Here is a 27497-nt window from a genome sequence, read left to right on the forward strand (position 1 = left end):
CATATCGTCCTTCACTCGGCGGATATGCTGTGATTCTTGTTTTTTTCTTCTTTAAACTACTACCTCCGTGATCCTAGGGTCCATGGGTCGACCTCTCGTTGCAGCCTGCTGAGTTGGCGTGTTAAAGAGCTATTGGCTCTTGTAATTTCTATGCTGACTGGTGATTGGCTCACCTTCCTTCTTATTTTGTTGACATCGGGCCACGCGTCTTCGTGCTCTCGCACGCGACGTCTTCAACGTCGTCGTCATTTACACAACACCGCGCGTGCACTGAGTCATTTCTTCCTTTTTGTGACGCGCACTTTTTTAAGGCGCACACGTCAAACATGCACTACGTATCACCGACCCTCAGCTTTTCCGCAATGGCTATCAGCCGCTCCTTCTCTCCGTGCAGTCTGCCCCTCTCCCACCACAGCTTCACCTTTGCTCTCCTCTCATCTACCCTGCTTCTCTCTTTCCATGTCGCTACTCTTTCTCTACCACCCTAACCTCTCCCCCGCTTGGCTTTACCAACTGTCTCCCTCTCGCCAGGCTTTGCTCTCGCAGCTGGGCTGGAATGCCCTGACTACGGATGCAACTGAATTTAAAATTGACCTGACTTAGTGATAGATTGCGGCCACATAATGAATGGGCAGACGTACAGTCGTCAGCAAGTTTAAGTAGAACACTCCGCGGCGTAGCCTGAACATATTTGACTGATGGCAGCTGCGAAGCGCTGAGCGTTGTCACTGGACGAAATATCTCAGTATGCTTGATTAGTATGCCTTCATGTATTGTTGAACTCTCGGCAACAGAACCAAAAAAAACTACATGGCGCTGGCTTCAATCAAACCATTTCAGGATACGTGGTGGAGTGTAGGGTAGCGAACCAGAAGCATCTGGTCGACCTCCTTGCATACCCTTCCAGTCAACCCTCCTCAAGTATACACTTTCCAAAACAAAAAACACCGAGCGCTGAACATAGGATGCGGTCGATTCCCGTAATGGAAAGAATTCCAATTATTAATAGTCGTAAGCTCCTGGTACAAAAATATGTGATATCAAAGTGGCGGTAAACTAAATCACCCCGGATGGCTCTCTACCATGAACACATTTTCTCAATAAGGTGTTTCAAAGGCAATTAACTCTTCGAGTAAAGAATTGAGCACTGCAGGATCACACGCAAATGTCGAGTTGGCAAAAGTCTCCGACTTGGAAGTTACAACCGAAAGTTATTGGGAAGGCGATCCGACATTCGATGGGGCCACACCGCTATTTTTTCAACGTGTTTCAAATCTACTTCCGATAGCAGCTCCTACTTGCGTATTGCCTGTATAAACATACTAAAAAAGTTAGAAGTCCAAGGAAGGATAGAATCTCGAAGCGTCAAGAAATGCTCGCAACATGGAGTGTTCTTAAAGCCCCGAATTTAAGGATTTTTATTAGCATCGACATTTTCCAACACCTCCTGCGCCAACATGGCGACACTGCTAGTTTCGGTTCCTCGCGCAGTTCCATGCCGGCACGCCCCCCCCCCCCCCCCCCCCCCACGCACACACACGAAAGCGCACGCGTACCCCTTGGTAATGGCAAGCCAATGAGGCTCGCACCTTGTGGTCACGTGATCAGTGCCGAACCAATTAACGAGCTCCACGAACAAAGCCAGCAGACGTTAGCAGGACAAAAAAAGGGTGTCGGAGCTGGCAACGTTTAATTGTTACCAGGCGGTCTTGTCGTTAGTGGGCTCCGGCGTGTCGGCAGGTCTACCCTAACTACACCTGTGGGATTGGAGTGGCCACTCGATCTTCTGCCATCGCCAAGTGCACACGCACAGACGACGACGAAAAGCACCGGCTCACGTTTTCTCGGACAGCGTAGCCCGAGCCGTAGTACATTCGCACTACAAGTCTAGGAAGACGAACAGCGTGACAACGAAAGTTGCCGTGATGCGACCCCGCAGTGAGTGTCGTACATTTTCTCCTTTTACGCGCTATCTTTCCCGTGTTTACATACAAGTTCCCCGCGATATCTCTTTCGCGAGGGCCTTCTGTCTTTCGCATAAGAGTTGGTCTAGTTAGTGGGCATTCATGTTCGGGACGGGGCATGCGAACACGAGAGAGAAGTCGAGAGCCCGAAAATGCTGTTTTAGTGCATCGACTTCACTCGCGTCCGTGTACGAACGACGCCACCTTTTACACTCTTTATCTGAAATCCCGCGGAAAAAATTTGGAAAACGTAGCGTCCCTTGGAACCTGTTCTTCTTCGAAAGCAAAGCCCAGGTAACGTGCTGTAACACTTTCGCTCTCGCTTTCGATTCGTGTTCTGTTCAGAGAACTCCACTGACTGCTTTTCTTTTCAGAACTCAATTACCATACGCGACCCGAGTGTTTGTTTTTTAAAGGAATGAAACGCACACAGCGTCTTCTTTTTCTTTCGCCGCGCGTGGCTTTATAGCCGTTCCATTTTGCGCTGCAGAGCTGTCACAAACAGTGTCGTGTTCTCGATCTATGCTAATCGCTTTTAATTGTTGAGGATTTACGTCTCGAAAACCACGATATGATCAATCGTTATTTTTTTTAGTTCGTTGTTTTGCTTGCGGAGTTTCGCTGATTTACCCTGGTTCAGGGAGTCTCGCTGGTTTTCGATGAGGAGGCGCGTCATTCATATAATTATGCGAACCAGGCGGCGCTTGCTGGTTAGGGATTTAGTCCTTCGTTGATATGATTAAGCATGATTGACTCGTAGGATGTTCTGCTGCCGTTTAGGTTTAATCGTTTGACGTCAGGTTCTACAGCTTTCTCGTTATTTTCTTTGTTTAGTTTCCCGCTTTCCGTGCAAGCGTTGCAAGGTAAACGTGTTCCGAGTTTTGCCTGTTCAGACGGGACTTGAGGTATATCGATCCTTTATTAGCATAGTGGCGCCAGTTTCTCACCTTACTAGTTAGTACGTGTTACCAGACCTGCTGGTGGGTTAGTTGCTTACTGGAGCCTGATGAGTTGGTTATTTTTGTCACGGTATACTGTAGTTCTTGCGCGTCATGTTATAGGCGGTTTGTCACGCAACTAGTGACACGCGGTGTTAACTCGATTACGGGAGTAGTTGCGTATAGTGTTAGGCGTGATTTCAGTCACGAGACCAGACCACTTGTTGCGCTTGGCGTTGCGCGTTTTTAATAACAGGACTATAGTTCTTGTTTGTAGTGTAACGTGACTTTAGTCATGGCCCGGCACTAGTTGCTGTGTAGTAATAATTGTTTTAGCTGCTTGACTGATTGAGCGTGGTGTTAAATTGGTAACGGGACTATAGTTGCGTGTAATGTTACGTGATATTTGTCTCGGGATTAGTTGTTGCCCGTGCTGTTACGTGATTTTAGTCACGACACTGTTTGAAGCGCTTGGTGTTGTGCGATTTTGTTAATTTATTTATTTATTTATCAATACTGCCGATCTTTCTAGCGGACATAATTGCAGGGAGGGCATACATAATGCAAGTTGTAAGGAAATTAATAAATAAGATACAAAAAAGACAGAAAAGAAAACAATTGAGTTCACAGAAACTCCTTAGCATGTACACATGATTCTATTATGTATAGACGATGTATAATAACCATGGATGACTCAGATGGTTCCGTTCTCTTATGTTTTGGGGGAAGTGAGAATCAATTTGAATTACAAAAGTGTTCAATTAGTTTTTGTGAGGGCCTGTATCGTGTCAAGCTATAGCACGACTGAAAGAAATTAGCTTTGACGTGTCGATGTTTGTTACCACGAATTGATTGAAACAAAAAATGTTAGTCTTGCTTGTAGTGTTAATACATGAGCTCTATTTAGTAACTCAGTGAGAGAATTCATTATCTTGTATTTATTAAAGAAACCTCGCTGCCTTTCTCTGCACCACTTCAATCCTTGCGATGAGTTCCTTTGCATACGAAAAGCAAGCAATATATGCGTACTTCAACGCATGGTATAACAAGCATTTTGTATACCAGCAGCTTTGCATCTGGTGCCAGATGAAGGCGTCTTCTTAGAAATTACAGCATATCCACGGAGTGAATGATGATGAGTGGGGCGAAGCTTCGGACCATTTTATCGGTAAACCGTGAATCCTCCGCCCGTCTATCTGTCTGTTTGATTGATCGATATGTGGAGTTCAACTGTCTGTCTGTCCGCCCGCCCATCTGTCTGTCTGTCTGTCTGTCTGTCTGTCTGTCTGTCTGTCCACCCGCCCATCTGTCGGTCTGTCTGTGTGTCCGTCTATCTGTCCACCCGTCCATCTGTCTGTCTGTCTGTCTGTCTGTCTGTGATTCCGCCCATCTGACCATCTGTCTGTCTGTCTGTCTGTCTGTCTGTCTGTCTGTCTGTCTGTCTGTCTGTCTGTCTGTCTGTCTGTTTGGCTGTCTGTATTTGATTCAGTGATAATGGTTCACTGTGTTCACAGTCATTGGTTCTCGGAGGTGGTTCAGTGGCCATGGCTCATACGCAGTGCAGGGGAATGGCCTTGTAGTCAAGAACTTTTTTTGATATCTATACGGAAAGTTTACGTTGTAGTTTTACCCAACTAAATGCATGCAACGATGACAACGAAGAACCCTCCATCCACGTGACCTCCCATTCGCTAGCCTGGGGCTGAATTTAACTATAGAAAAAATACTTTCCTTTGGTGCTTGCGATCTGGGCTTCAGCCACGAGAACGTTTTCTATACAGTTTGCAAGTACCTTAATTAAAGTAAAAGAATTAAGCTTTTAATTGCGTGATTAATATTTGTGCAAAAAAATTTCAACATACACAAGAGCACTGTTTAACCATGCTGATTCCTATTCAAGGTAATGAATAAATGTCTTATCTGAACGAGTGACAAACAACTATTGCACTCCTTTCATTCTGCCTAGGGTGTCTTTCCTTTTTTCTTTCTTTTTTTCTGGTGGGTGGTTTTAATATTAAAAAAATCTTACTTAAGTCATCGATTCTTGGCCGATCCCTCTCAGTGGGTACGAGCCATGGCTGTGGAATCATCATCATCACCACGTGACCATCCGTGCTCTCATGGCGCTCTGCGGTGCCTTGTGTGATCGAGCGCGCGGTGCGTGGCTACGCCTCACGAGTGCCACTGAACAATGGAGCCGCTTTCCCATTGGCTGTAGCGTCTGCCCCAACAGCACGCTTATCCCTTGGCGTTTTCCCATTGGTCGATCGCCCCCAACCCCACCCCTGGGTTGCGAGCATAAGTGCGTGGCTTGAGCCTCAGCCCAGTCCAGAAGGAGCTCGTTCGCAACCGGTGCTAGCAGGTCCCTCGCTGGCACGCTACACTCCACCGGCAGCCGCCCCCACCCACCGAACGGTCCCGAAGGCAGTTGTCCCCCCCCCCTCCCTTTCGTCGTAAATTGGCGTCGCAAACACGGTCTTTTATCCCGATGGAGGCCGTGCTGCTTCAGAGACAGCCTCGTGGACGTGGCAGAGGTAAGCTCTTTTTGTTTCGATGGCGATCCGCATTTGTTAGTGGTGTCTGGGACAGCCGGCATTACTAGTACGAATGTTTACGAGGTCAAGACATTTCTCTGTATTTCCGATAGAGAAGAGCAGCGTATGCACTGTTGCGCTGTGACAAAAGGCGGCTTAGATTACCACGCTCACGTGAATTTTTCGCCGTCGCCATGACGTCGTCACAGCGCTCCCGAGCGTCGTACGTTTGTGTGCGAGTGAGGGCATTGGAGATATTTGCATCGAGTTGAGGGAAAACGCGACGGTCGTGTATCCTCGCTAGAAAGACTCGCGATAGGTTCCGGAAGGGCGTGGTTAGGACAGGGACTGAGTCACTCGCTTTGATCGGCCGGGAGTGGTCGAGGGTTCCCAGCTTGCCGGGGATCGACAGAAGGCTACCATTCTGCGTGTGGCGTTTTCGCCTATGTTTGCTTAAAATCGATGGACAGCACGAAGGCAACTTGGACCGTGAAGGCGTATCCTCGATCGTATTGCGGTTTTCCGTGCCGCATGTTGCGTTATCGGGCGCCCGGTGCGTGACCCTCGGGTGCCACTCGACAATAGAGGCGCTTCCCCGTTGGTCGTAGTGTGTTCCATGAGGACGACCCCATTTCCGGGGTGGTCTCCCATTGGGCGATATTGTCCGGGGTGCGAGTCTGAGTGAGTGGCTCGAGCTGCCGAACCCTGCCCAGAAGGGGCCTAGTTAGCCAGATCCAGTTATACCAAAATCTGTCTCCCGAGTTCGTCGCTAGTCTTGTATACCTTATTTTACAGTTATCGCGGCTCACTTATAAGTCCCACTATGGAAAACCCGTAGATCACCAATGTCGCTTCTGCATTTACATGTCGTCCCCGCTGTAGCGGTAGATGGCAAGAACACCACAGGTCATGCCTATGTTCCAATGCATATGCTTCAGTGAACCTGACCTGGACATTTAATGTCCTCAGTCACTACAACTGAGACTGCCCGGGTTCTTTCGTACACCACACAGCAGATGTCAGTTTCATGAAGGCGATTCCGATCCTCTCTTGTAGATGTTGCCCGATTATCATTTTTGATGATATAGGTCATCCAAATCAGGCTGCTGCATGAGCGGCCTAGCTCTGCCCGCACATGGCGGGAAGCCTGACGCACCCAAGTGGTGAGCGGAACAGTGTATCGGCGACGCCCTCCGCTTGTGCGTGCGGCAGGTGTCCCCGACACTTGCGGTGCGGCAGCTGCGTGGATAGCGTGTAGATAGGCCTTTAAAGCAATCTCGGGAGCATGAATTCGTTGATCGGGACACGACGACTCTCGCAGAGTCGCGAACACCACCTATATTTCCTCAACCTTTCTCTTGACCCTTGCGTAGGTAGCGAATTGGAGGCTGCTCTTTCGATTTCTTCACCATCAATGATTTGTCTCTCCGCCCTCCCTTCAGCCGAAGCCTTTTTACCTATACTACCCAAAGAAGAGGACACTTGCCGCACTGATGACCGATTATTTGTCGGTTACGTTTGCCTATCAAAGACGGTGCCAGCGGGGGTGACGGGGGGGAAGTAGAGGAAGGACTGGGGCTTCCCAAAGTTCTGCCGGCTTCTCGCCCCTCCCCCCCAAAGAGCAAGCAAACCTCTCGACCCAGGGTACCCTACAAACCAAAAAGAAATCTTGGAGCCGACCCTGTCACCTATCTTTGTCTGTTATTAACGTAATTATGGTGTCTTTTTACTTCCAGAGCCCGCAAACAATATAATGCCGACTGTGCAGTGCTGATGGTGATAGAACTCGATCAGGATAAAATTTCCCAACACTCACTGGCTCCTGTCTGCAGCTTGCGTAACACAGCCGATCGCGATAGTGAAATTAGTCTCGATCGTGACCAGTGACGCCGGTATAAGTAATAGATGCTTGTGGAGGAAAGGCCGAGCTGCCATCTCATTGCGAAGCAATGGGGATGGCGGTATTACGATGTGGTGTAGCTGCTGGAGGAACACAAACACGTGCTAGTGACACCACAGCACAAATAGATAAAAAAATAGCTCGGGCCCTGTGGGAATCCCGAAAAGTAAACATGCGCGGGGGTCGTAAGACACTAAGCCAGAGGAACGGATGAGAAGCTTTCGTGTACATTCTTGCCGCAGCCGGGATTAACCTGCTCAGCATCGCGTGTAATCGAGGAGCATTGGGAGCATAAACGGAGAGTTTTCATATTCCCACTGGGAACGGGGCGTATTTCTATAGATAGATAGATACAGAGATAGATAGATTAAACGGGAAAGGGACAAAGACCTATTCAAAGTATCAAACTGATGATAGATATCCGTTAAATAAAAAATCATTTTTTGATGCCTACGTATAAATACCGTACCTCTTTTGCACAACAGCCGATCAAATGCCCCAATTTTCGTCATCCTGCGACTTCGTCCTCAAAGGGACCACTGCGCCAGGCTACCTTTTTATTGCTACTCTACAATTCCAATTTTAGTATCATGAAAGGAAAAGGAACGGGCATAAAAAGTTCCCTCTAGAATACCTTCACGACAGGGTGGCCAACAGTGTGGTTGCGTAGGATGAAAGCCTAAGCCAAAGTCTGAAAATATACCCCGGGTGCATGCGAGGGGGTGGCGGGGATGGGGCTTTGCTTTTCATGATGCAGCCCGGTGGATGCCCGACCTCCAAGCCCCCCTCCCGTACTCTCCGCCAATCACTGGGAAAGAGGCCGTAGGGCTGCAGTGGACGTAGGTACCAACCTTATTTTTAAAAGTTTGGCCACTCACACGCCACGCGGAATCGTTATGACGTAGATTAAAGCTAAGAAACACACAACTCGAAGTTCACAGCCGCGCTTGTGAAAGTTTGCACGTATTCTTATAAGATTTCAGTGTCCAACTTTTTTTTCTGCCTTTAAGTGCGATGACTTCATAGGTGGAAAAACAATTGGTGTTTCTTGCAGTGGCTGCGGAGTGCACCGCCTCCGAGCTTCGCACCGTGGGGCGACCGGCGGTCGTCTCGGTGGCAGGAGCCACCAACGGCCAGGTCCCCCACGCCAACGGCCAGGTCCACCACGCCAATGGCCAGGTCCCCCACGCCAACGGCCAGGTCCCCCACGACAACGGAGAGGTTTCCCACGCCAACGGACAGGTCCCCCACGCCAACGGACGGGTCCCCAACGCCAACGGACGGGTCCCCCACGCCAACGGACAGGTCCACTACGCTAACGGCGCCCCCACTCAGCCATCGTTCGCACAAGTCATCTCGAAGAAGGTCGGCGTCGCGGCGGCAGTGCCGCCGTTCTCAGCGCAGCTCCAGCCTAACGCCACGGCTGCTGCTATTGTGCCGCCTACACTGGCCATCAACGGCGTGACCCACGGCGCTGTCGTTGGCGCCATAGCCAACGGGCCCTGCTGCGTGCCTCCCACTGAGGAGGGGTCAATACATGCCTCCCCGCCACTGCCCCAGGTGCCCGGTGACATGCTCCCAAACGGCATATGCGGACCCAGGCAGAGGTCCAGCGACGAGCTCCGCCTACAAGTGAGCATAGTTTTGTAATAGTTACGCCCAGAAAGAAGTCTGCCGCTGGTGAAACTGCAAGTGCATTGAGAGTTGTAGAACAGCGCTAAGCAAAGCTTTGCATTCGCGTCGCAAGCTACAGATGAGAATAGATTAACCACACGAGCTCCGTCTACAGGTAAGTATAGTTTCGTAATAGTACTGTAGCAAAGGAACTCTAATCTTATTAGATAGTTCTAAGAACAACGCAATGTATTGCGCTAGCGCTGCGTCGCATAAGATTACCTCGTGTAGGCTCCCGTTCTGTGACAAAGGCTAAAACTACGCCCGCAAGCTTTGCGTACGGTATTCTAAAGCTCTCAACTGCGATCTTATTTTGTGCACCAAAATTTAATGGGATCGGAAAGAAAGTAAGAATTGCCCTAATACCTAAGTATTGAAACTAACCAAAAACTTTTTCTTCTCGTAGCGTGAAACCAAATAACGTGTCCTCAATCGGACATCTCTAAGATAGTGCGGACTATCGAGGATTAGGAAAAGCTAACAAATGCGTATTTTATGCACCCCGAGATTTATATTGTAAGCACCCATCGCGACACGCTAAGCCTACGAAATTGGTTTAGCGTGGCTCTCAAAGACGGTGCCGAATCAGCACGCACTCTGTGTGTCGAAGCTTAAGGACATGAATCTAAAGCAAATAGAAGCGCAGCTGCTTGATAAATTCTATGTGGGCGACAACTCCTTGCGGCAGTAAAGCCATGTTTTTCGCACTCAATGATGGTTATTCCGTGGTGCCGTGGAGCCTTTGTAACTTAGAGATGAAAACTTCATCCGTACGAGGCACAATTGCACCATTTCTTCCGCCATTTGCAGCTTACCATACCCGGAAGGGAGAATTATTTTTCCGGTATCATAGAGTCACATTAAAATGGGCCAAAATCACTAGGCAGCTCGCAGTTCCAAAACGCAAGAAAGCCTTCAAGTAAAATTCTTCTGACATGACCACTTCTAAAGTTCATGAGGACACACAACGGGTTCAGAACGTGGGCGCTACTTTTGGATTCGCAAGAATCTGCGCTCGACAATCGCACATAGCGTTGACTTTCTGCAGGGAACTTGTGAGCGCTTTTATCGGGACGAGAGATGAGAAATTGCTGATCGCACCGTGCAATAATTGTCCGCTCGAACTGTGAGAATTCTGAAAATTTGTGCGGTGGTGAACTCGTGAGGCAATAAGATCCTTTAGAGTCCGTTTTATGGCTTCTTGAAAAGGTGTTGCGGGACCCCTTTAAGGGAGTTCACTGCCTGGCGAATATATCGCTACAAAAACTGTCTTTTAAGTGTGTTACCGAGATTTGTTGTGTGCTGCCATTGCTTTCTCTACGCTTGTCCCGACTAAGGTCACTAGATTTTCCTTCTTCGGGTATAAGTACTGAAAACCATCGATGAAAGCTATCGATGAACGTCGCTGGCCAACGCTCGTTTTCGGCAGTCATGTTCGTCCTAACGCTTTGGTTGCACCTGGTTTAGGAGTGCACCGCTCAATAACGATGGCGGTTCGGACTGGAGGTGAAAGGTGTGTTGCGTCCGCTGAAAGATGCCTGGCAAATGCACTTAGACATACAGTGTAAATCTTCCAAGTTATGAAGAAAATGGAGGCCTACACCGGCTGCGCGATCAACGGCAATTAGTCCCGATTATCGTTCCGGAGGCAAAATGTTGCCGGTAGGAACCTAAGCATGAAGGGATAGCGGGGGGCAAGTAAGTTATGTTACGCCCACGCCCTGTTTATAATGTAGTGCCATGCGCGTTGGCAGGACAGGGTTGGTGAAAACGGGAAACTTGTCCCCCCTCAAGCCTGTGGGGTCTCCACGAGGCGAACGAGCGCATCGCCACGGCACGCTATTGGAGTGAACGGACGCCGCAGACGCGGTCGGTTCAAAGCACCCAACATGCACACATTTATTAACTAATTTAGACGACAATATTGATTAACACGCTACCATACAAACAACATAACGCAGTGACACACTAAACACACAATAACATGATAAACACACACTAACACATACCCAAGGCGGCGTCGCCAACGCCTGACTTTCCACGTGGGACCCCGGCGCGAAGTCCGCGGTGCCGAGCACCGGGGACCCACGCTACAGACAACCGTTGGCGGCAGCCGCCATGCGCAGAAGAGGCTCGCTCAACTCTCGCCCACCACCAAGGCCCGCCTTCCGCCAGGGGCCACCGCCGGCGCTACCACTCTACCAACAGTGGTACTCAAAGCGAAACAACGTCATCTATCGCCCGGCGGTGGTCACCACCGAAATAAAGCCTTGGGGCGAGACAACTCTACAGGGGGGGGGGGGTGTCAGCACGCCCACATTCCCCCAACCTTAAATCAAACCATATCCCGAAATCAAAAATTAGCTACACAAGCTTTAACAAAAAAAATGATAGCGCACGACCATAATGTCCTTGCACCACGACACCACCACTGGTCGACACTGCTGCACTGTCCGGCTAGGTTTGACCTCAGTACCAGCCCCGCAACAGCAACGTTGCCGTCGGCGTGACGATCCGTCGCTAGCGCCAACACGTCTTCCAATTGCGACCAGCACTCGCCCGGGCGCCGGACTGCAAGCAGTTGCGCAGGTCCCAGGCATCTCCATCGCCCGACCTCAGGACCGCATTCCTGGCCAGCGACGCTGACATTGTGCAGGACAGCCGGCCGTGGATGACATCCCTCCCCGCTGAATACATCAATAACAACAACAACAAAATTGAAAGAAAACAATCGAGCAGGTCCTCGGGAAGGGAGCTTTGAGCTTTTCGTCCACGTGGTACGTTGGTCAGTACTGCTAGCTAATACATCGGTGGCGGCCGAGACGCCCATCAAAATAAAACAAAAATCACTTTTCCTAACTCGTGCTCACAAGAAAAAAAAAGTGAGGGAAGCAGAGCGCAACACCTCAACGCCACGATTCACCTAGTTGTGCCACGTGCGACAGGCGGCTGCGCAGAGCATTAGGCCTAATGAGTCGCTCGGCAACAACCGGCATCCACCCAGCACCCAGCCTAGGCGCAGAGGAGACGTCCACTCTGTGAAGTTGTCCTATCGCTCGCCGCACACAGCAGCTTACCGAGCGATCGGCGTCCACCGCCCCGGGCGGTGTCACGACGCCTCGGCGTCGAGCCGCAATACCAGACGACCGACTCTATACGCACGACGTCGTGGGTCTTGGCGGAAGCGTGTATACGCACGACGCGACTGACGCGCCACGCGGCAGTTGCTGAAACCTTCCGGATCGGACTACCGATGCATGCTTCCGAGTAGTCTGCGCGTGTCTGTTCGGTCGCCGCGCGTGTGACAACTGTTTAGTGGATGTTGCCAAAGTAACGGGCCCTACAGCTGTGAACAGTACGATGTTTTAATGCAAACGAGAGCGTGTGCTGCACCTTGCTCACCTTATCGCTCTGCACGTAATTGCGCATGCAAAGAGCAGCAGTTTTCAATGGGGTAGACCACTATACCCGCGGACAACTTTTTCTTGGCATTGAAGCGAAGGCTGCAGAGTCAAATCGCGCGTATCCTATCGTAAATAATGTAGTCCCGCAAATGCCACCGTATTTCTAGGTAAGTTATCAGAACAACTCTTTTATTTTCTACATGTAGCCCTCTTTGAGACAGGACGCAGCACACACTAGTGAGATATACAGACTCCCAAATCTATAACTATCCAAATCTCGTGCGCGAGCGCCGACCTTTTTGTGCGTCAACGCCATACGACGGAGCCATGTTCCAAATAAGGCGAGAGAAAACTTTAAAAAAAAAGCGTTTGCGTCGCCAGATAACAAATGAACGATCCACATTTGTCAGCTTATCCCATGCGCGGGGGCGTGTGACGTATCTGCGGATTTCATTTTCTCGGTTGCTTGCTAATCTTCGGAATATTAAGATACGAGCCAGACGCGCTGCCTGTTCTTCTGAACTAAGTTAATGCAGGGTGACGTTCTCACGAAGGAACAGCCGAGCAGACGATATGCCCATGTGCGCGCGTCAGGGGACTGCGCTTACTCTCGCCGTTTGCAACTTGGCTCCGTCGTACGGCGCTAACGCACAAAGTCGGCGTTCGCGCACGATAGTTAAAAAGATTTGGGCGGCTGTACATGTGCAGAAGCTCCGCCCCCGTAGCTTTCCCTTCATTGCCATGAAAAGTTGTCCTCGTTGGAAGAAACCAGCTTGCAGTGGAAATGGAGGTCTTTGACAACGCTAATAGGGTGAACACCCTATTATTGTTCAGCAGTGCCTTCAGTTCATATACATCTGGCCATCCTGTTTGAGCATGTGTTGGCAGCAAGCACTCCGAGCTTCAGAAAAAGTCAGCTAGCCGCGCTGTTCACACGCTGGCTGTCCTCACCGTGGAAACAGTTTCATGTTGGAGCATATTACAGTTACATGTATTTCAACTTACACTTGTATCAGTTACTCTATTTCCCTGTTTCATAGATGACAAGATATAAAAGTTTAGAAATAATTTACTGTAGTAAATTTCTCATCCTGCTGTGTCAAATTACCCCCCCCCCCTTCCCTTTTTCTCAGGGTCTCCCTATTTAAACTTTCACGCTACACAAAAAAAGTAACCTAACGCTGATGTGCTTCCTGGGTGAGAACTGAAATAGACAGGACGCAACATGCGTCAAACACTTCAGTCACCTTGGTCTCTCGCGATTCCCTCATCTCATGCGCGGGGGCGTATGAGATATACTAAGCTCTCCTGAACTTTTGCAACAGAGCGGACGGACCCGTAGTAGTACTGCAGTTTCGAGCTGACAAGGCACTGCACTACCGAAGACTGCCTACCGTCTATTCAGCAGCAAAACAAAACAGCATAAGTGCAAAAAGAAAAAAAAAAGCATGCGTTTATTGCTCCAGGAAGTATCTATGTGTGACTGCAACACTTCATACAGAACCAGTGACGCTTTAGGTCCTCCTTCTTCACTGAAGCACACGGCCTGTAATATAATGGAGAAAAGCATGTAAGAACATAAATTATGACCTTATGCCATCCTATACTTACCAGTGAAACCATTCCAAGCACTGATCACACAAAACCATTTTTATTTCGCCATCATCCTTTTTCTTGCATTGTGCACAGCTCCATATGTCTCCTTTTTTTTTCACAGCAACTGCAGACAAGGAACAGTTGCTCATGCATGGCAGTCACAAAACAATGATAAACGACCAGAAAGAGATAGGTTCTTACGGGATGATGAGAGCAACAGCCATGCCTCTGCGGTGAAGTATTTCTTCAGCTTTGGCAATGATACCCGGTGGTCTAGGAGGGCGCTCGCCAACTCCTCGGGGCGCACTTCAATATCACTCTCATCGAGAATTCCCCCTTCATTCAAAACACGTGCTGCAGCCTCCTGGCCAGCAATGCCAGTTAGGATCACTGAAAAAAATATCCAGCACATAATGCACAAGCATGACAAGCCATGCCAATAAAGAACATTTCCTCAGATTAACCTTTCCTGAGGGACGTAGCTAGTGCATGTTTAAAAGTTCTTAAAAATTATGCATCTGACAAAAAATCATCACTAGAATCGTTTTCTGTTCCATTCCAAGCAAGTAATGATTGCACACTTCCAGAACGCTTGCAAAAGGCATATTTTCTTACACTTTTCTTGAGACCTCGGAGATAAATCCTTGAAAGGCACAGGACCTTCTCCTTGTCTCTTCCTCTTCATTGTTCTTTGGCGAATGCGCTTGGCAGGACGTCCTCTGCTTTTCACCACTGGAAGCTTTATTGGACAGCTTTTCCCTGTTTCCTCAGCTTTCTCCTGCACGTTTTTTACTACAACGGGTTGACCAGGATTGTCGGGTTCTTCAGCTTTCTCCTGCATGTTTTCCAGCTCAATGGCTTGACCCGAATTTTCAGCTTCCTCAGGTTTCTTCTGCATGCTTTCCACTTCAACGGCTTGACTATGAGGATTTTCAGCTGCTTGTGTGTCACACTCACTGTTACTGCTGGTGGCTAAATTTATAGAGCAGTCCCTTTTGTTCTCTTCACCTCCTTTGAGCCAAGTGCTATTCAAATCCTCCAAGAACCTGAGTCGTTGTGCAAAGATACCAGGTTGACAATCGGCCAACGTGTCAGCAAGTGACTTGAGTGTCCGCATAGCAAAATTGTATCGCTGATTACGGTTCATTTTTTCAAAATTTTGGCCAGGCATCGAAAGTATTCGGAGTTGGTCTGTGGGGGTGCTGTTCTCAGCAGCGGCTTGCTGATTTGGCAAGAATGCGGCCTGGTACCGTTTGAACCAGCGGCTTCGTACTGCTTTGTCCAAGTCAGGCTCAATGTCGTATTTGACGTACACGGCCAACAAGTGCCGGCAAGGCAACCCCATTTTGGAAGAGAAGGTGCAGCTGCACGAGTGACTTTCAATGGAAATATCATGCCACCTTTCTCCATTTGAAAATGTAACATGGTACAATTTTTCTTTTGTTTTCTTCACTTCAATATCATTTTCTGCAAGTTTGCTGAACTGCTTTCTAATTACTCCACAAGCAAACGGGGTCAGCACTTTAGCACATGCCTCTTCAATTTTATTATTGCTAGAATGGTTGTAGAAGATGCATGTCTTCAGCAATGTTGCTGAGTGGGCCGACTTTCTTTCAATACTGCTTGATAAATCTAGCAGTTTCCTTACAGCATCATGAAGCTTTGTTGATGATGACAATGCCGTTTTTATGAAACCATTGTGCGCTTTAACTCTGTTAGTTGTGTTGGCTCCACAAGTGAACTCTTGGTCGCAGATGTGGCGAACCCACATGTTCTTAATTGAGAGCCAATTCTTCTCGAGGTACTCTATTGAGTCTTTGCTTGCAAACCTTGTGAACTCAGACTGTGCATCTTCAAATTTGCTTGAATTAGGGGCGTGCAGCATTTCATTGAATGTGGTCACCATTTTGTCACGTTCTTCAGCGGAACGTGCTAAGTGGCTAGCTGCTGTTCTGAACGCTTTCATCACATGAAACTGGCACAACTGTATTGATGGAGTAGATGGGAAAGCGCTACGAATTGCACTAATTTCGGTGAAGTCCTTGTCCACGACTATGACGCCAGTATTTTCAGAACAAGGGTTTTCCTTCACGAAGAGGTTGAGCATTTCAGTGACGTGGTGACACTGCTCAGAAGCAACAAAAGCATAAGCAATTACTTGGCTTTCTCCACACCCATCTTGCACGACAAATACAAAAAGTGGCATCTTTAACTTGTTTGTCCTATATGTTGCATCAAGCAACACCACCGCTGGGAAGGACTTATATGCTTGCTGCATGTGTGGCGTTTGAATAAACAAAATTTGCAGCTCCTCATTTTCATCTGTGATAGGAATTATCTTTGCCCGATGCTGCTGACGACACTTCTCTATCTCCTGAAGAAGTTGTTCAGCTTCGTCTCGGCCGTGACAATTTCGCTTGACATTGTGCAGATCCTGCGTTGTTACCACCTTTCCTGTTGGTAAAAGCCAGGAAAGAAAGACATGCATGAATAGCATGCACTGACAAAACAGGAAAAAATATTCGGAAGTCATAATTGAGCACTCTGAGAAAAATAAGACGGGAAGTGCGAAAATTAAGGCAATCAATGCGTCGCAAAAAGAGGGAAAAAACACATGTCCTTACCCGTCTTTTCTGCTAGCTTCCCAGCTATGACATTGGGCAACACATTGAGGTCAAGCAAAGGAAGGACATATTCCTTTTCATGGTGCGTAAGCCGGCGGTTTTCCGGATACAGCTGGAAAATTTCCTTGTTCACTTCGTGGTTGTGGTTGCAGTCAATCTTTGGTATCTCTAACTGCTGGCTGGTCCGACGTGCTGCGATGACAACGGTCGCGGGACACCCTTGCTTCATGGTCCTGCGCACATTTTTTTTTCTATTCGTAACTACTGGAAACGTAACCCAAGAGGTTAGCTCATTGTTAAAGTGTACAAGTTAAGAAAGGATAGATGGATTGCAGCTCACCTTTGCTGAGGTCGTACACCAGTAGCAGTGCACCTCCGTTCCCCGGCGTGTTTACACACATACGTCGCGTTTGCGTACTTGAGCTTCTTTTGCAGACGTTCAAGTCCGACACTTAGCCGCGAATTGACGACGTCCACTGTCTTTGTCGCTTTTGCTACGAAAAGAGTATTGTTTTGGAGCTGGTATTCCCTAAAGGCGCGATCAAAATCGCTAAAACAACTAAACCGTGCCCCAACTTTGAATCCCATGCCGTTCACCACACTGCGGCCACTAGAACAACAAAGCGAGGCGCCTGTGCACGGCCGCTCGATGAAAGCATGAATACGCACGTGGACGTGCACTGAGCAGCGAGAGTAGCGAGGGCGCTTTCCGTTTTCTGAAGTTGCCGCGTGGCGTGTCGTGGCGCGTCAGTCGCGTCGTGCGTATACACGCTTCCGCCAAGACCCACGACGTCGTGCGTATAGAGTCGGTCATACCAGACAGCAACGACGCCCGGCTCCCTGAGCCCAAAGTATAGAAGAAGCTATTTACAGAAAATCGGACCACCCACGAGGCTTCCGTACTCACTCGCTTCGGGCCTGGCCTACAAACCACGTGCTCTAGTCCTTGCTCACCCCAGGATGCGGACCGCATGGCTCCCGTCCTAATTCAACAACGTTTTTGAAAACTAACAACAACACAATATATCAACACTTGCGAGCAAAAAAAATGAATAGAAAGTCAACCTGCCGACAAATTCAAACACGTTACAAAACCAATCTCCTCGCTTCTCAACAAAGCACACCACCGACGCTAGCAAAGAAGCCCCCCTAAGCCTACTCTACTCCGGCTCTAACAAAATCCCTGTATCGAACCGCAAAAACTGTCATCCGATACTCCAAGAGCTCCACGTTGGGCAGCCAGTGTGGGGTCTCCGCGAGGTGAACGAGCGCATCGCCACGCCACGCTCTTGGAGTGAACGGACACCGTAGACGCGGTCGGTACAGCACCCAACATGCATACATTTATTAACTAATTTAGACGACGATATCGTCCGCCGAATATACATCAATTTTGATTAACACGCTACCATACAAACAACATAACGCAGTGACACACTAAACCCACAATAACATGATAAACACACACTAACACATACCCAAGGTGGCGTCGCCAACGCCTGACTTTCCACGTGGGACCCCGGCGCGAAGCCCACGTTGCCGAGCACCGGGGACCCACGCTACAGACAACCGTTCGCGGCAGCCGCCACACGCAGAAGAGGCTCGCTCAACTCTCGCCCACCACCAAGGCCTGCCTTCCGCCAGGGGCCACCGCCGGCGCTACCACTCTACCAACAGTGGTACTCAAAGCGAACACAACGCCATCTATCGCCCGGCGGTGGTCACCCCCGAAATAAAGCCTTGGGGCGAGACACGTGCGCCATGCGGCGCAGAAAACTTTACAGGGGGGGATGTCAGCACCCCCACAAGCCTCACCCAGCACTTGCCCTCACGCAAGATCCCCTCCACCATCTGATATGCTGACTGGATTGCACCCCCCCCCCCCCACGAGAATATCCTGTGGGCGACCACGTGCACTGCTCGCTTATTTGCAAAGTAATCGTATGCATGCCGGTCACTACAAACTTCCGTCGCTCCCGTCGTCTGACGATCCCGCAGGAGATTCAGAAGACACTACCGTCCCACTTCCCGCGTCGACCCGCCCAGGGAAAGCTCGGCCGCCCCATCCAGCTCATGGCCAACCACTTTTCCGTCGAGATTCCGGCGGGCAACGTGTATCACTATGACGTGGAGATCTTCTCCGAGAACAACAAAGAGGCGAAGATACCCGAGAAGCGCAAGTACCGCTGCATTAGCACAAAGATCAATAGACTTGTCATCGAACAGCTAGTCAAGAAGTACCGCCTAGACTTGAAGAACTGCGTGCCGGCATTTGACGGCCGAAAGAACCTGTACACGCGTCGGGAGCTCAAGTTCCGCGAGCGGACCTTCGCGGTAGAGCTCGAGGAAGACCAGAGGGTGCAGAAGTTTGTCGTCAAGATCCAGTACGCGGCCACCGTGAACCTGGACGCCCTGCACGCAGTCTTCGAGAACAAGGTCAACACCGTCCCGCAGGAGGTCCTGCAAGCCGTCGACATTGTCCTGCGTCACGGCCCTTCCATCAGATTGACTCCCGTCGGCCGGTCCTTCTTCAAGCCGCCGCTTCCGAACCAGGCGCACTCTCTGGGGGGCGGTCGCGAAGTGTGGTTCGGCTACTACACCAGCGTGCGACCGGCTCAGTGGAAGCCCATGCTGAACGTGGACATGTCGGCCACCGCGTTCTACGAGCCGCAGCCGGTCATATCGTTCATGTGCAAGATCTTGAGCGACGGACGCCGCGAGATGACCGCGGCCGACTTCCGCGACCTCCGGGACTTTCAAAATGTTCGGCTCAACAAGGAACTCAAGGGTCTGCGTATCAAGGTGAGTACACCGCTGTATTAATGGAGCTTGTGGGTGGTCAAGGAGATTTTGACCCCACTGTCGTGTTTTCTCCCCTTTTCGAGGTAGATATCGAGTAGATGTGTAAATAACAGAAGCATAATGACGAATGGTTATCGATGAATGGGTATAGATGGATATCCAAAGCCTCAGAGGAACTGGGATATCCTACGAATATGCTTTTACAATATGTAGAAATGGTACCTACGAGCTTTGCTTTTTGCAGTGGCAGTATGCAGAATCTACAGTTGTTACGGAATTTAAAAAAAAGACTTAAGATTTTGTTGTAGGCAGATGTCGGTGAAAATGCTGTAGAGCAAGGTCTAGCTATGTAATGGCAACTTGACGCCACCATATTCCAGCTATTTGACCAACATTCGTGACGTCGTTAGCGACTCTGCTTAAATTTTTTGAAAGCGTGATTTTGGCATGATTGTTTTCAAGCCCATAAACAAAAATAACGAGCATGGCGACATGGTGTGGTCCCCTTTTGCGTTTCTTGTACTCAATTACTACTCATTAGGTGACCCACCTGCCCTACCCTCGGAAGTACAAGGTAGTCCGGGTCACCAAGGAGCCCGCCAAGAGGCTGTTATTCGACATGGAGGACGGCTCCCGTTGCTCGGTGGCCGACTATTTCCAGAACCGCTATGGCCGCCTAGTTTATCCGAACCTGCCCTGCATTCAGGTCGGAAACCTCGCGCACCCCGTCTACCTGCCCCTCGAGGTGTGCGAAATCGTCGAAGGCCAGCACTGCCGGAAGAAATTGAACGAGAACCAGACCTCGGAGATGATCAAGCGAACCGCTCAGCCTCCGGCCAAGCGCTTCAACGAGATTCGGCAGTCCGTCCGGGACCTGGTCGGCAGTAACGACCAGTGTCTGCGCGAGTTCAACATTAAGATCAGCACCGAGCCGACTCAGCTGAAAGGGCGGGTGCTCGAGCCGCCTTCCCTGGTATTCGAGAACAACGCTGTGACCAAGCCTCGTGAGGGCACATGGGAGCTGCGCGGCAAACACTTCTTCAAGGCGGCCTCACTGACGCGCTGGACGCTGCTCAACCTGAGCCGCTTTGCTCAGCGGGACAGGTAGGTTTCTTTGTAGTTTGCCTTTACCTTAAGAGCTCACGGGCAAATGCGAGCATACGGAAGTGGTTCCAAATCTGCCGCATACTTCCCTCAGCCTGCCCAGTCATGATGACATTAGCTCATCGAAGGTACCATTTTTTAAAAGACGATAGTCTTTCTTGGGGACCTCCGACAGAAAAATTTTAATGTCTGTCTGTCTGTCTGTACAATTGTCTGTTTGTGCGCCCTTAATGATACCTCAAACGGCACCAAACGGCCAACCACATCCGCAGTGTCCACAAATATTGCTCAAGCTTTAGCGTTCATAGTTATGCGATTGTCATATAAGAAGTAATTATTGCGCATATCTGAGGCGCCATAACAACTTGTCAATGTTTTGTATGTCTGCCTTTACACTAGAAGAGGCACACACGTCACTCTAAAGACTGTAGCGTTTATCGTGCTGTGCTGACAGTGCAATGTGATGCTCAAAAGGGTGTTTCCAACGCTTTGCTACGACGACACGATGGAGGCACCTACCCGTTGCTTTGCGTTCTACACCTTATCACCACCGAGACTGGCGCGCATATTTTTGCGTTCTACACCTTATCACCACCGAGACTGGCACGCATATTTCTCCGCGGGCGTGCATGCCTTCATTTTTGAAGATAACTGCCTCGTGTCTAACGTGCCTCGATGTGCTTGTTCGCCTTCGCTACACGCTCGAGGCACTCTAACGCAGCGCCTCCAGAATACCATTCACTGATTTTCTTGCGCAGAACATCAAATAAACGTTTTGTGCACTCTTACCAGGTGCATGACTATCGTCCTTTGACGACATTTGCAGTTTAACATGCAGATTCGGCCCATTTTTATAAAGGCAAATTTTCACACACATCTGTAATTCAAGTCCTGGCGAGGACGGCAACTCACAGACGTCTGCAAGACTCGGTTAGGTCATTTTAAATAGAATTATCTACGCAGCAGGGCTGGGCAGTACCTCAATGCAAGTTCGGTGGAGGATAGCATGTTGGAGGCCCGCTGGTCCATGACTATGCAATGGTGGTGAATGGCACTAACACTGTATATGTAGTAAAAGTGTTTGGTGCTGCTGACGGCGGAAGTGCCAGATACGATGTCGTCGGCTTCTGCCGATTTCTCGCTGCCACTCGTAGCCGGTGCACGCTTCAAAACTCCCAGTTGACCCGGGGGAGGTGTTGCAACACTCTGTCTGTACCGATGGTATTGCTCTTCTCCGGCATGTGAAATATTCTTTCGCGAATCTTGTTTTGAAATGAAACCACTGCTGTTTGACAACCATATTAAGAGGAATCAAGCAAGGGTGGCATTTTCGGGTAGTTCTCTAATTGTTCTAGTAGCCAAAACCATGGCAGGAAACTTCCACTAGCTAGAGGGAGTGACCCGCCGCCCAATCCTGGGATAAATCCCCCATCGATCCGTGCAGTCTAGCTAACTTTTTCATTGTTCTGGAAGCCGAAATCATGGCAAGTAATTGCCCTCTAGCTAAGTAGGCTTTGAGCCACCGCCAAATCATGGGATACATCCCCATCTATTTGTGCAGTCTGGACAATTTTGTCAAGTTGCTGGTGCGCACGGGCAACGAGCTCGGCATGCGCATCGAGCAGCCGGTGGACATCAGCTCGTCCGACACGAACCGCACGCCGATCCGCACCACGCTGCTTGAGGAGCAGCGCAAGGTCCCCAACATCGAGATGGTCATCGTCCTGACCAAGAGCACGAACTACGCCGAGATCAAGCAGGTGGCCGAGACAGAGATCGGCCTGCGCACCCAGTGTGTCATGGACAATAACGTCGTCAAGAAGTGCAACCCGGCGCTGGTCACCAACCTGTGCCAGAAGATGAACGCCAAGCTGGGCGGCACCAACAACAGCCTCCTGTCCCAGGAGAAGCCGGCTATCTTCCTGAAGCCCATCATCATTATCGGTGCAGACGTCACTCACCCGGCGCCCGGGGACAAGCACCGCCCCTCCATCGCCGCCTGCGTCGGCAGCCTGGACTCGATCCCTTCCAGGTTCCACTCTTCTATTCGGGTCCAGATGGAGGACTCGACGGCCACGTCTCGGGTGGAGATAATCAGAGACCTGAAGGACATGATGAAGGAACTGCTCAAGGCCTTTTACCGGGCCACCAAACACAAGCCTGAGCGCATCATCTTCTATCGGGACGGAGTGAGCGAGGGACAGTTCATGGAGGTCCGCAACCGGGAGGTGAGCGCGCGTGGCTGTGGCCGCCTGAAACAATGCTCGTTGGTACTTTTCGCATCGTAATCGACATGGCTGCAGCTGGCCCATGACATAATTTACTGTGTAACTCGTAATAAGGCTGCCACCTGCATGATACTTATGCCTGCACGGTGCTCGCGCTTCTATTTTCTTTCTTGCACGCCTGTTTGGCCTCATGCCCTCGTTTCGTAATCGATACGGCTGTCGTCGGCGTCATGCCAGGGCCTGATCTTTGTAATTGATATGGCTGCTGTTTGCTCTGCAGTGTAATCGGAATGACTTCGGTCTTTTAACCATCTAGCCCGGCAAACAAACCCTCCTTTTCCCACCTTTCTGTCGGCCATTCACAGACCTGTCTGTCGTCCCTCTCTGTGCGTAACCACAGGTGAGCGCCATCCGGCTTGCCTGCCAGGAGATGTCTCCCAACGAGACGTACGAGCCGGCCCTTACTTTCATCGTCGTGCAGAAGCGACACCACACCCGGTTCATGCCCGCCAACGACCGTGACGGTGTCGGCAAGTGCAAAAACGTCCCGCCCGGCACCACCGTCGACTCCGTGGTCACTCACCCGCTGGACTTCGATTTCTTCTTGTGCAGCCACTTCGGCATACAGGTATACGAGCGCGATTATTAGTGCGCATAGTCCCACGCAGTAAGAAAATGATATACCGTATACAATAATCGCTACAGTCGTGGTTAGGCCCTCCGTCGTAGCTAAGCTGCCTCTAAGGTGTCGCGCTGCAAACTCCAAGGCTCCAATACGATAATGGGCAAAACGATTCCCGGCCAAGGTCACGCAATTTAGCTTACTTTAAAGAACCCCAGGTTCACGCCCTACAACGTACCTCGTGCGGTTAGTCTCCCAATTATCGCCGTTTTATTAGTTTTTCTTGTGAGACTTCCATGCCCACTTGCTGAACGCCCAGCCATCTTGGTTTTGTTGAGGTGTAACACGATTGAGGCGCAACATCAGTACGTAACTATGAAGCAGTTCGTTTATTTCCTTTATTCATTACGCTTTGCTAAAAAAATAACACAGCTCTGCCAGTGCTCCACCGCTTCACAGAAACTTCCTTTTCTTGACATAACTGCCAGGTGTCGCCCATATCTCGTACGTGCAATCTCTCTAAACAGAAGACTGTAGTCTCTCGACGAGGACCTTTGCATCGCAGCAGGCAGACACGCGACCAACTTTTCCCCGAGTCTTTTTGCAATCTTGTCATTTCCTTTTTTTACGCACCGACGCAGGGCACGAGCAAGCCGTCCCACTACTACGTCGTGTGGGACGACTCCGACTTCTCGGCGGACGACCTGCAGAAGCTCAGCTTCTACCTCTGCCACACGTACGCCCGCTGCTCGCGCAGCGTCAGCATCCCGGCTCCGGTGTACTACGCCCACCTGGCCGCGCACCGCGCCAAGAACCACGTGATCAGCAAGGTTGACGTCTCCAGCTCGAGCAGTAACTCGTCCGGCGCCTCGGCCGACTCGATCACCACCAGCCAGTACGTGCAGGCCGTCAAGGTTCTCAACAACCTGCAGACGGCCATGTACTTCGTATGACCGTCGTCCTCGGGTTCCCGGATCAGGTTGGTGGACGCTACGATTTTTTACCCGTATTGATCATCATCATCAGCCGGCCACTGCAGGACAAACGCCTCTCCCACGTTCCGCCGGTCAACTCAGTCCTGTGCTTGATACTCCCCACTTGATATCCCAAATCTTTCTGGTCTCATCTGCCCACCTAACTTTTGTCTTTCCCTCATCCGCTTGCCTTCTCTGGGAATCCAGTTATTGACCAGTGGTTAATCCTGCCTACGCACTTTACGTGCCCGGTCTATGTTCATTTATTCTTATTTCAACTGATATCCCAGTAACCCCGGCTTATTCCCTGATCCACTATTCCCCCGTATTAGTATAGTACAATTTTCCAATCCCGAAAACGCCACTTTTGTGCACAACACGATGCTTACTAAGCGAAAAAATGTTGGGGAAAAAATGAATGAAATGAAAACGCTGCCTTTATTTTTTCTGCACTACGACGTCATGAACACTGAAGGTGTTTACTAGGTTTAATATAGCTTTTAATCGATAAAATTGAAAATTGTAATATGTCTCGCCATCGACCCGGCATACGAAGGATTGGAAAACTTCATCAAGCTAATGTCGCGAAAGCGTGAAAAATATATTTTGAAATTTTTGACTTACCCCACCGCGGTGGTCTAGTGGATAAGGTACTTGGCTGCTGACCCGCAGGTCGCGGGATCGAATCCCGGCGGCGGCGGCTGCATTTCCAATGGAGGCGGAAATGTACGCCCGTGTGCTCAGATTTGGGTGCACGTTAAACGAACCCCAGGTGCTCGAAATTTCCGAAGCTATCCACTACGGCGTCTGTCATAATCATATGATGGTTTTGGGATGTTAAACCTCACATATAATTTCTGACTTCACGCACGGGGATTAATGCGCGTAATTTGAAAATAAAGCTGACGCTCCCCGATTGTTTCTTAACGATTTGGGAGCGTTCTTGCATTCAACAGCGCACCTCTTCTGAAACTGGTCGGGTCTGTAGCTCTTCGGTTCCCAGATACACCCACAGAAGGCGTCAGTGCCGCGGTCGTTGATTGAGTGTGGCTATATCCACCCAGGCATACATCTTGTCTATCAGCCTATTATTGAAGGGGCATTTCTATATCTTGGGACGAAACTTCGTCGCAGTGGAGTGATAGCTACCAAGGCGAGGCTTTTCTCGGATCCCTTTTACCTCGCCAGTAGTACGGAATCGTGTGCCGAATTATTATCAGGACGTCAACGCACTTAGAAAAAAAATCTGAAGTAAAAATTGCGATGGGAGCTGATTGACCTATATGTTTTCCTTTGAGCATTTAGTGTTATTAACAATTCGTCGATCGCCAACTGCGTTTAGCCGGCAAGATTTTTGTCACCGCCGTTTTCGCCAGAGAGTAGTTTGACTATGCATTAATTTCATGTTTTCCTGCTTTCTTTCAGGATTTTTTTTCAGAACTTCTCCGTCCGAGACGTTCATCTGGAGCCCGCCTCCTTTTTTTTCTTGAGCGTTTTGGCGGGTTTTGTTTTTGTTGTCCTTCAACAAGTCTCTTTTGCGTTGAAAATAAAAAAAGTGTTCTTTTGATAATGTTCGTTCTTTGTATGCTTAGTACAATATTTTAAAGGCTACTGCACCTGCTGTCGTTTTTGTTCGTACTCCTACCTGCACTCTTGTTCCACTTGCGCCCTGCTGCGGTGGTCAAGTAGCTAAGCTGCTCGGCTGCTGACCCGCAGGTCGTGGGATCGATTTCCGGCTGCGGCGGCTGCATTTCCGATGGAGGTGCTGCTCAGATTTCGGTGCACGTTAAAGAACTTCAGGTGGTCAAAATTTCCGGAGCCCTCCACTACGGCGTCTCTCATAATTATATGGTGGTTTTGGGACGTTAAACCCCACAAATGTGTTCCACTTGCCAATCGCTCCAGGCAACGGTGCCATGTCGGGGAGAATGTGGCGTTAAAGCAGGGGCGTTGCCAGAGGTACCGGGCCCGTGCCCCCACTCCGAAATTTTATTTCGCAATGGCATAGAGTGAAAAATACCTATTCAAGGAAGTGCCCCCGCTAGAATAAAAAAATGCACCCCCCCATTTGCGCCGAAAAAAATTTCTGGCTACGCCTGGCATTCCAGTAAAAACTTCGCAAATATCTCCAGAGGTGCGGACAGTGAAAACGACAGTATGTACTTCAATTGTATCGTACATACTCTATGTACCATACCGTACGTTTTATGATCAAATTGAAGAGCCATCGACGAGTAACATTAGCTAACGCTCATTTTCGGCGTCGATCATGGTCCCTATACGCTTTGCCAGCACCTGGTGAAACGAGGGCCCCACTCACTAGTGACGGAGATACTGACCAGAGGAGAAAGACTCTTCGCAGTCGCTGAATGATGCGTGGCTAATGTAAAATGGCGGCAGACACTGGTTGTGTGTGAGGGGGAGAGCAGGATGCGTGGCTAATGTACAATGGCGGCAGACACTGGTTGCGTGTGAGGGGGGGGAGCAGGAAAGGAGGCAGTGGTCGGTAAGAAGTAAAACTTGGGGACTACAGTTGAACCCTTATAGCTAGGAATGTTACCCCATTAGTCTCGGGGGGTGAATGGCCCGCCGCTGTGTCTGTCTGTCTGTCTGTCTGTCTGTCTGTCTGACCTGCTTGACCTGGCTGTCTGTCTGACCTGACTGTCTGACCTGTTTGACCTGACTGTCTGACCTGTTTGACCTGGCTGTCTGTCTTACCTGGCTGTCTGACCTGTCTGTCTGTCTGTCTGTCTGTCTGTCTGTCTGTCTGTCTGTCTGTCTGTCTGTCTGTCTGTCTGTCTGTCTGTCTGTCTGTCTGTCTGTCTGTCTGTCTGTCTGTCTGTATGTACAGAGAGTTAGCGGTAGTGTCTCACTTGTGTATGAAGTCCTTCGTCCCATCCGCCAAGGATTGCACAGGACAGGGGAAGCCCTGGAATGATCAGGGGGACTGAGCATGTACGCTGTTTAAACATAGGGGAGTGTTGTCGACTCCTCCTTTCCAAGAGTACATGTTTGTCACCTCACGAGCATTTATTTTGCAAGAATGACACACTGCGGTCAACAAAGGCCATACGGCCTTCGATATCAGCTTATGTTATCCATTAAAAACAGAGGTATTGTCTATCATCAGTTT

At 49.7% G+C, this 27497-nt stretch overlaps 2 protein-coding genes across 2 annotated transcripts; one reads left to right on the forward strand and one right to left on the reverse strand.

Moving 5' to 3' along the window:
* The first annotated feature begins 1704 nt into the window (after positions 1-1704).
* LOC142775209 (protein argonaute-4-like) lies at positions 1705-25934 on the forward strand. Its single transcript, XM_075876552.1, has 8 exons — positions 1705-1938; positions 8391-8968; positions 18633-19436; positions 19978-20540; positions 22102-22768; positions 23169-23396; positions 24032-24369; positions 25790-25934. The coding sequence occupies exons 1-7, from the start codon at positions 1926-1928 to the stop codon at positions 24341-24343; spliced, it is 3165 nt and encodes a 1054-aa protein (XP_075732667.1). The 5' UTR covers positions 1705-1925; the 3' UTR covers positions 24344-24369; positions 25790-25934.
* Positions 13867-15710, reverse strand: LOC119174333 (uncharacterized). Its single transcript, XM_075876559.1, has 4 exons — positions 14626-15710; positions 14212-14400; positions 14026-14134; positions 13867-13960 (listed from the first exon to the last, which is right to left on the reverse strand). Exons 1-4 carry the CDS (start codon positions 15353-15355, stop codon positions 13888-13890), a joined length of 1101 nt encoding a protein of 366 aa, XP_075732674.1. The 5' UTR covers positions 15356-15710; the 3' UTR covers positions 13867-13887.
* Positions 25935-27497: the final 1563 nt, after the last annotated feature.

This window comes from Rhipicephalus microplus, chromosome X, assembly GCF_043290135.1.
Source record: "Rhipicephalus microplus isolate Deutch F79 chromosome X, USDA_Rmic, whole genome shotgun sequence".
Classification (NCBI taxonomy): domain Eukaryota; kingdom Metazoa; phylum Arthropoda; class Arachnida; order Ixodida; family Ixodidae; genus Rhipicephalus; species Rhipicephalus microplus.

Excerpts from the sequence above, each read along its gene's own strand:
- LOC142775209 (XM_075876552.1), top strand. Across the intron at positions 8,969-18,632 it reads GCGACGAGCTCCGCCTACAA|GAGATTCAGAAGACACTACC; the intron begins GTGAGCATAGTT and ends ACGATCCCGCAG. Across the intron at positions 23,397-24,031 it reads GCAGCCACTTCGGCATACAG|GGCACGAGCAAGCCGTCCCA; the intron begins GTATACGAGCGC and ends GCACCGACGCAG.
- LOC119174333 (XM_075876559.1), bottom strand. The coding sequence starts at position 15,355 with ATGGGGTTGCCTTGCCGGCACTTGTTGGCCGTGTACGTCAAATACGAC. Across the intron at positions 14,401-14,625 it reads TCCGAGGTCTCAAGAAAAGT|TGATCCTAACTGGCATTGCT; the intron begins GTAAGAAAATAT and ends TATTTTTTTCAG. Across the intron at positions 14,135-14,211 it reads GCTGTTGCTCTCATCATCCC|TTGCTGTGAAAAAAAAAGGA; the intron begins GTAAGAACCTAT and ends CCTTGTCTGCAG.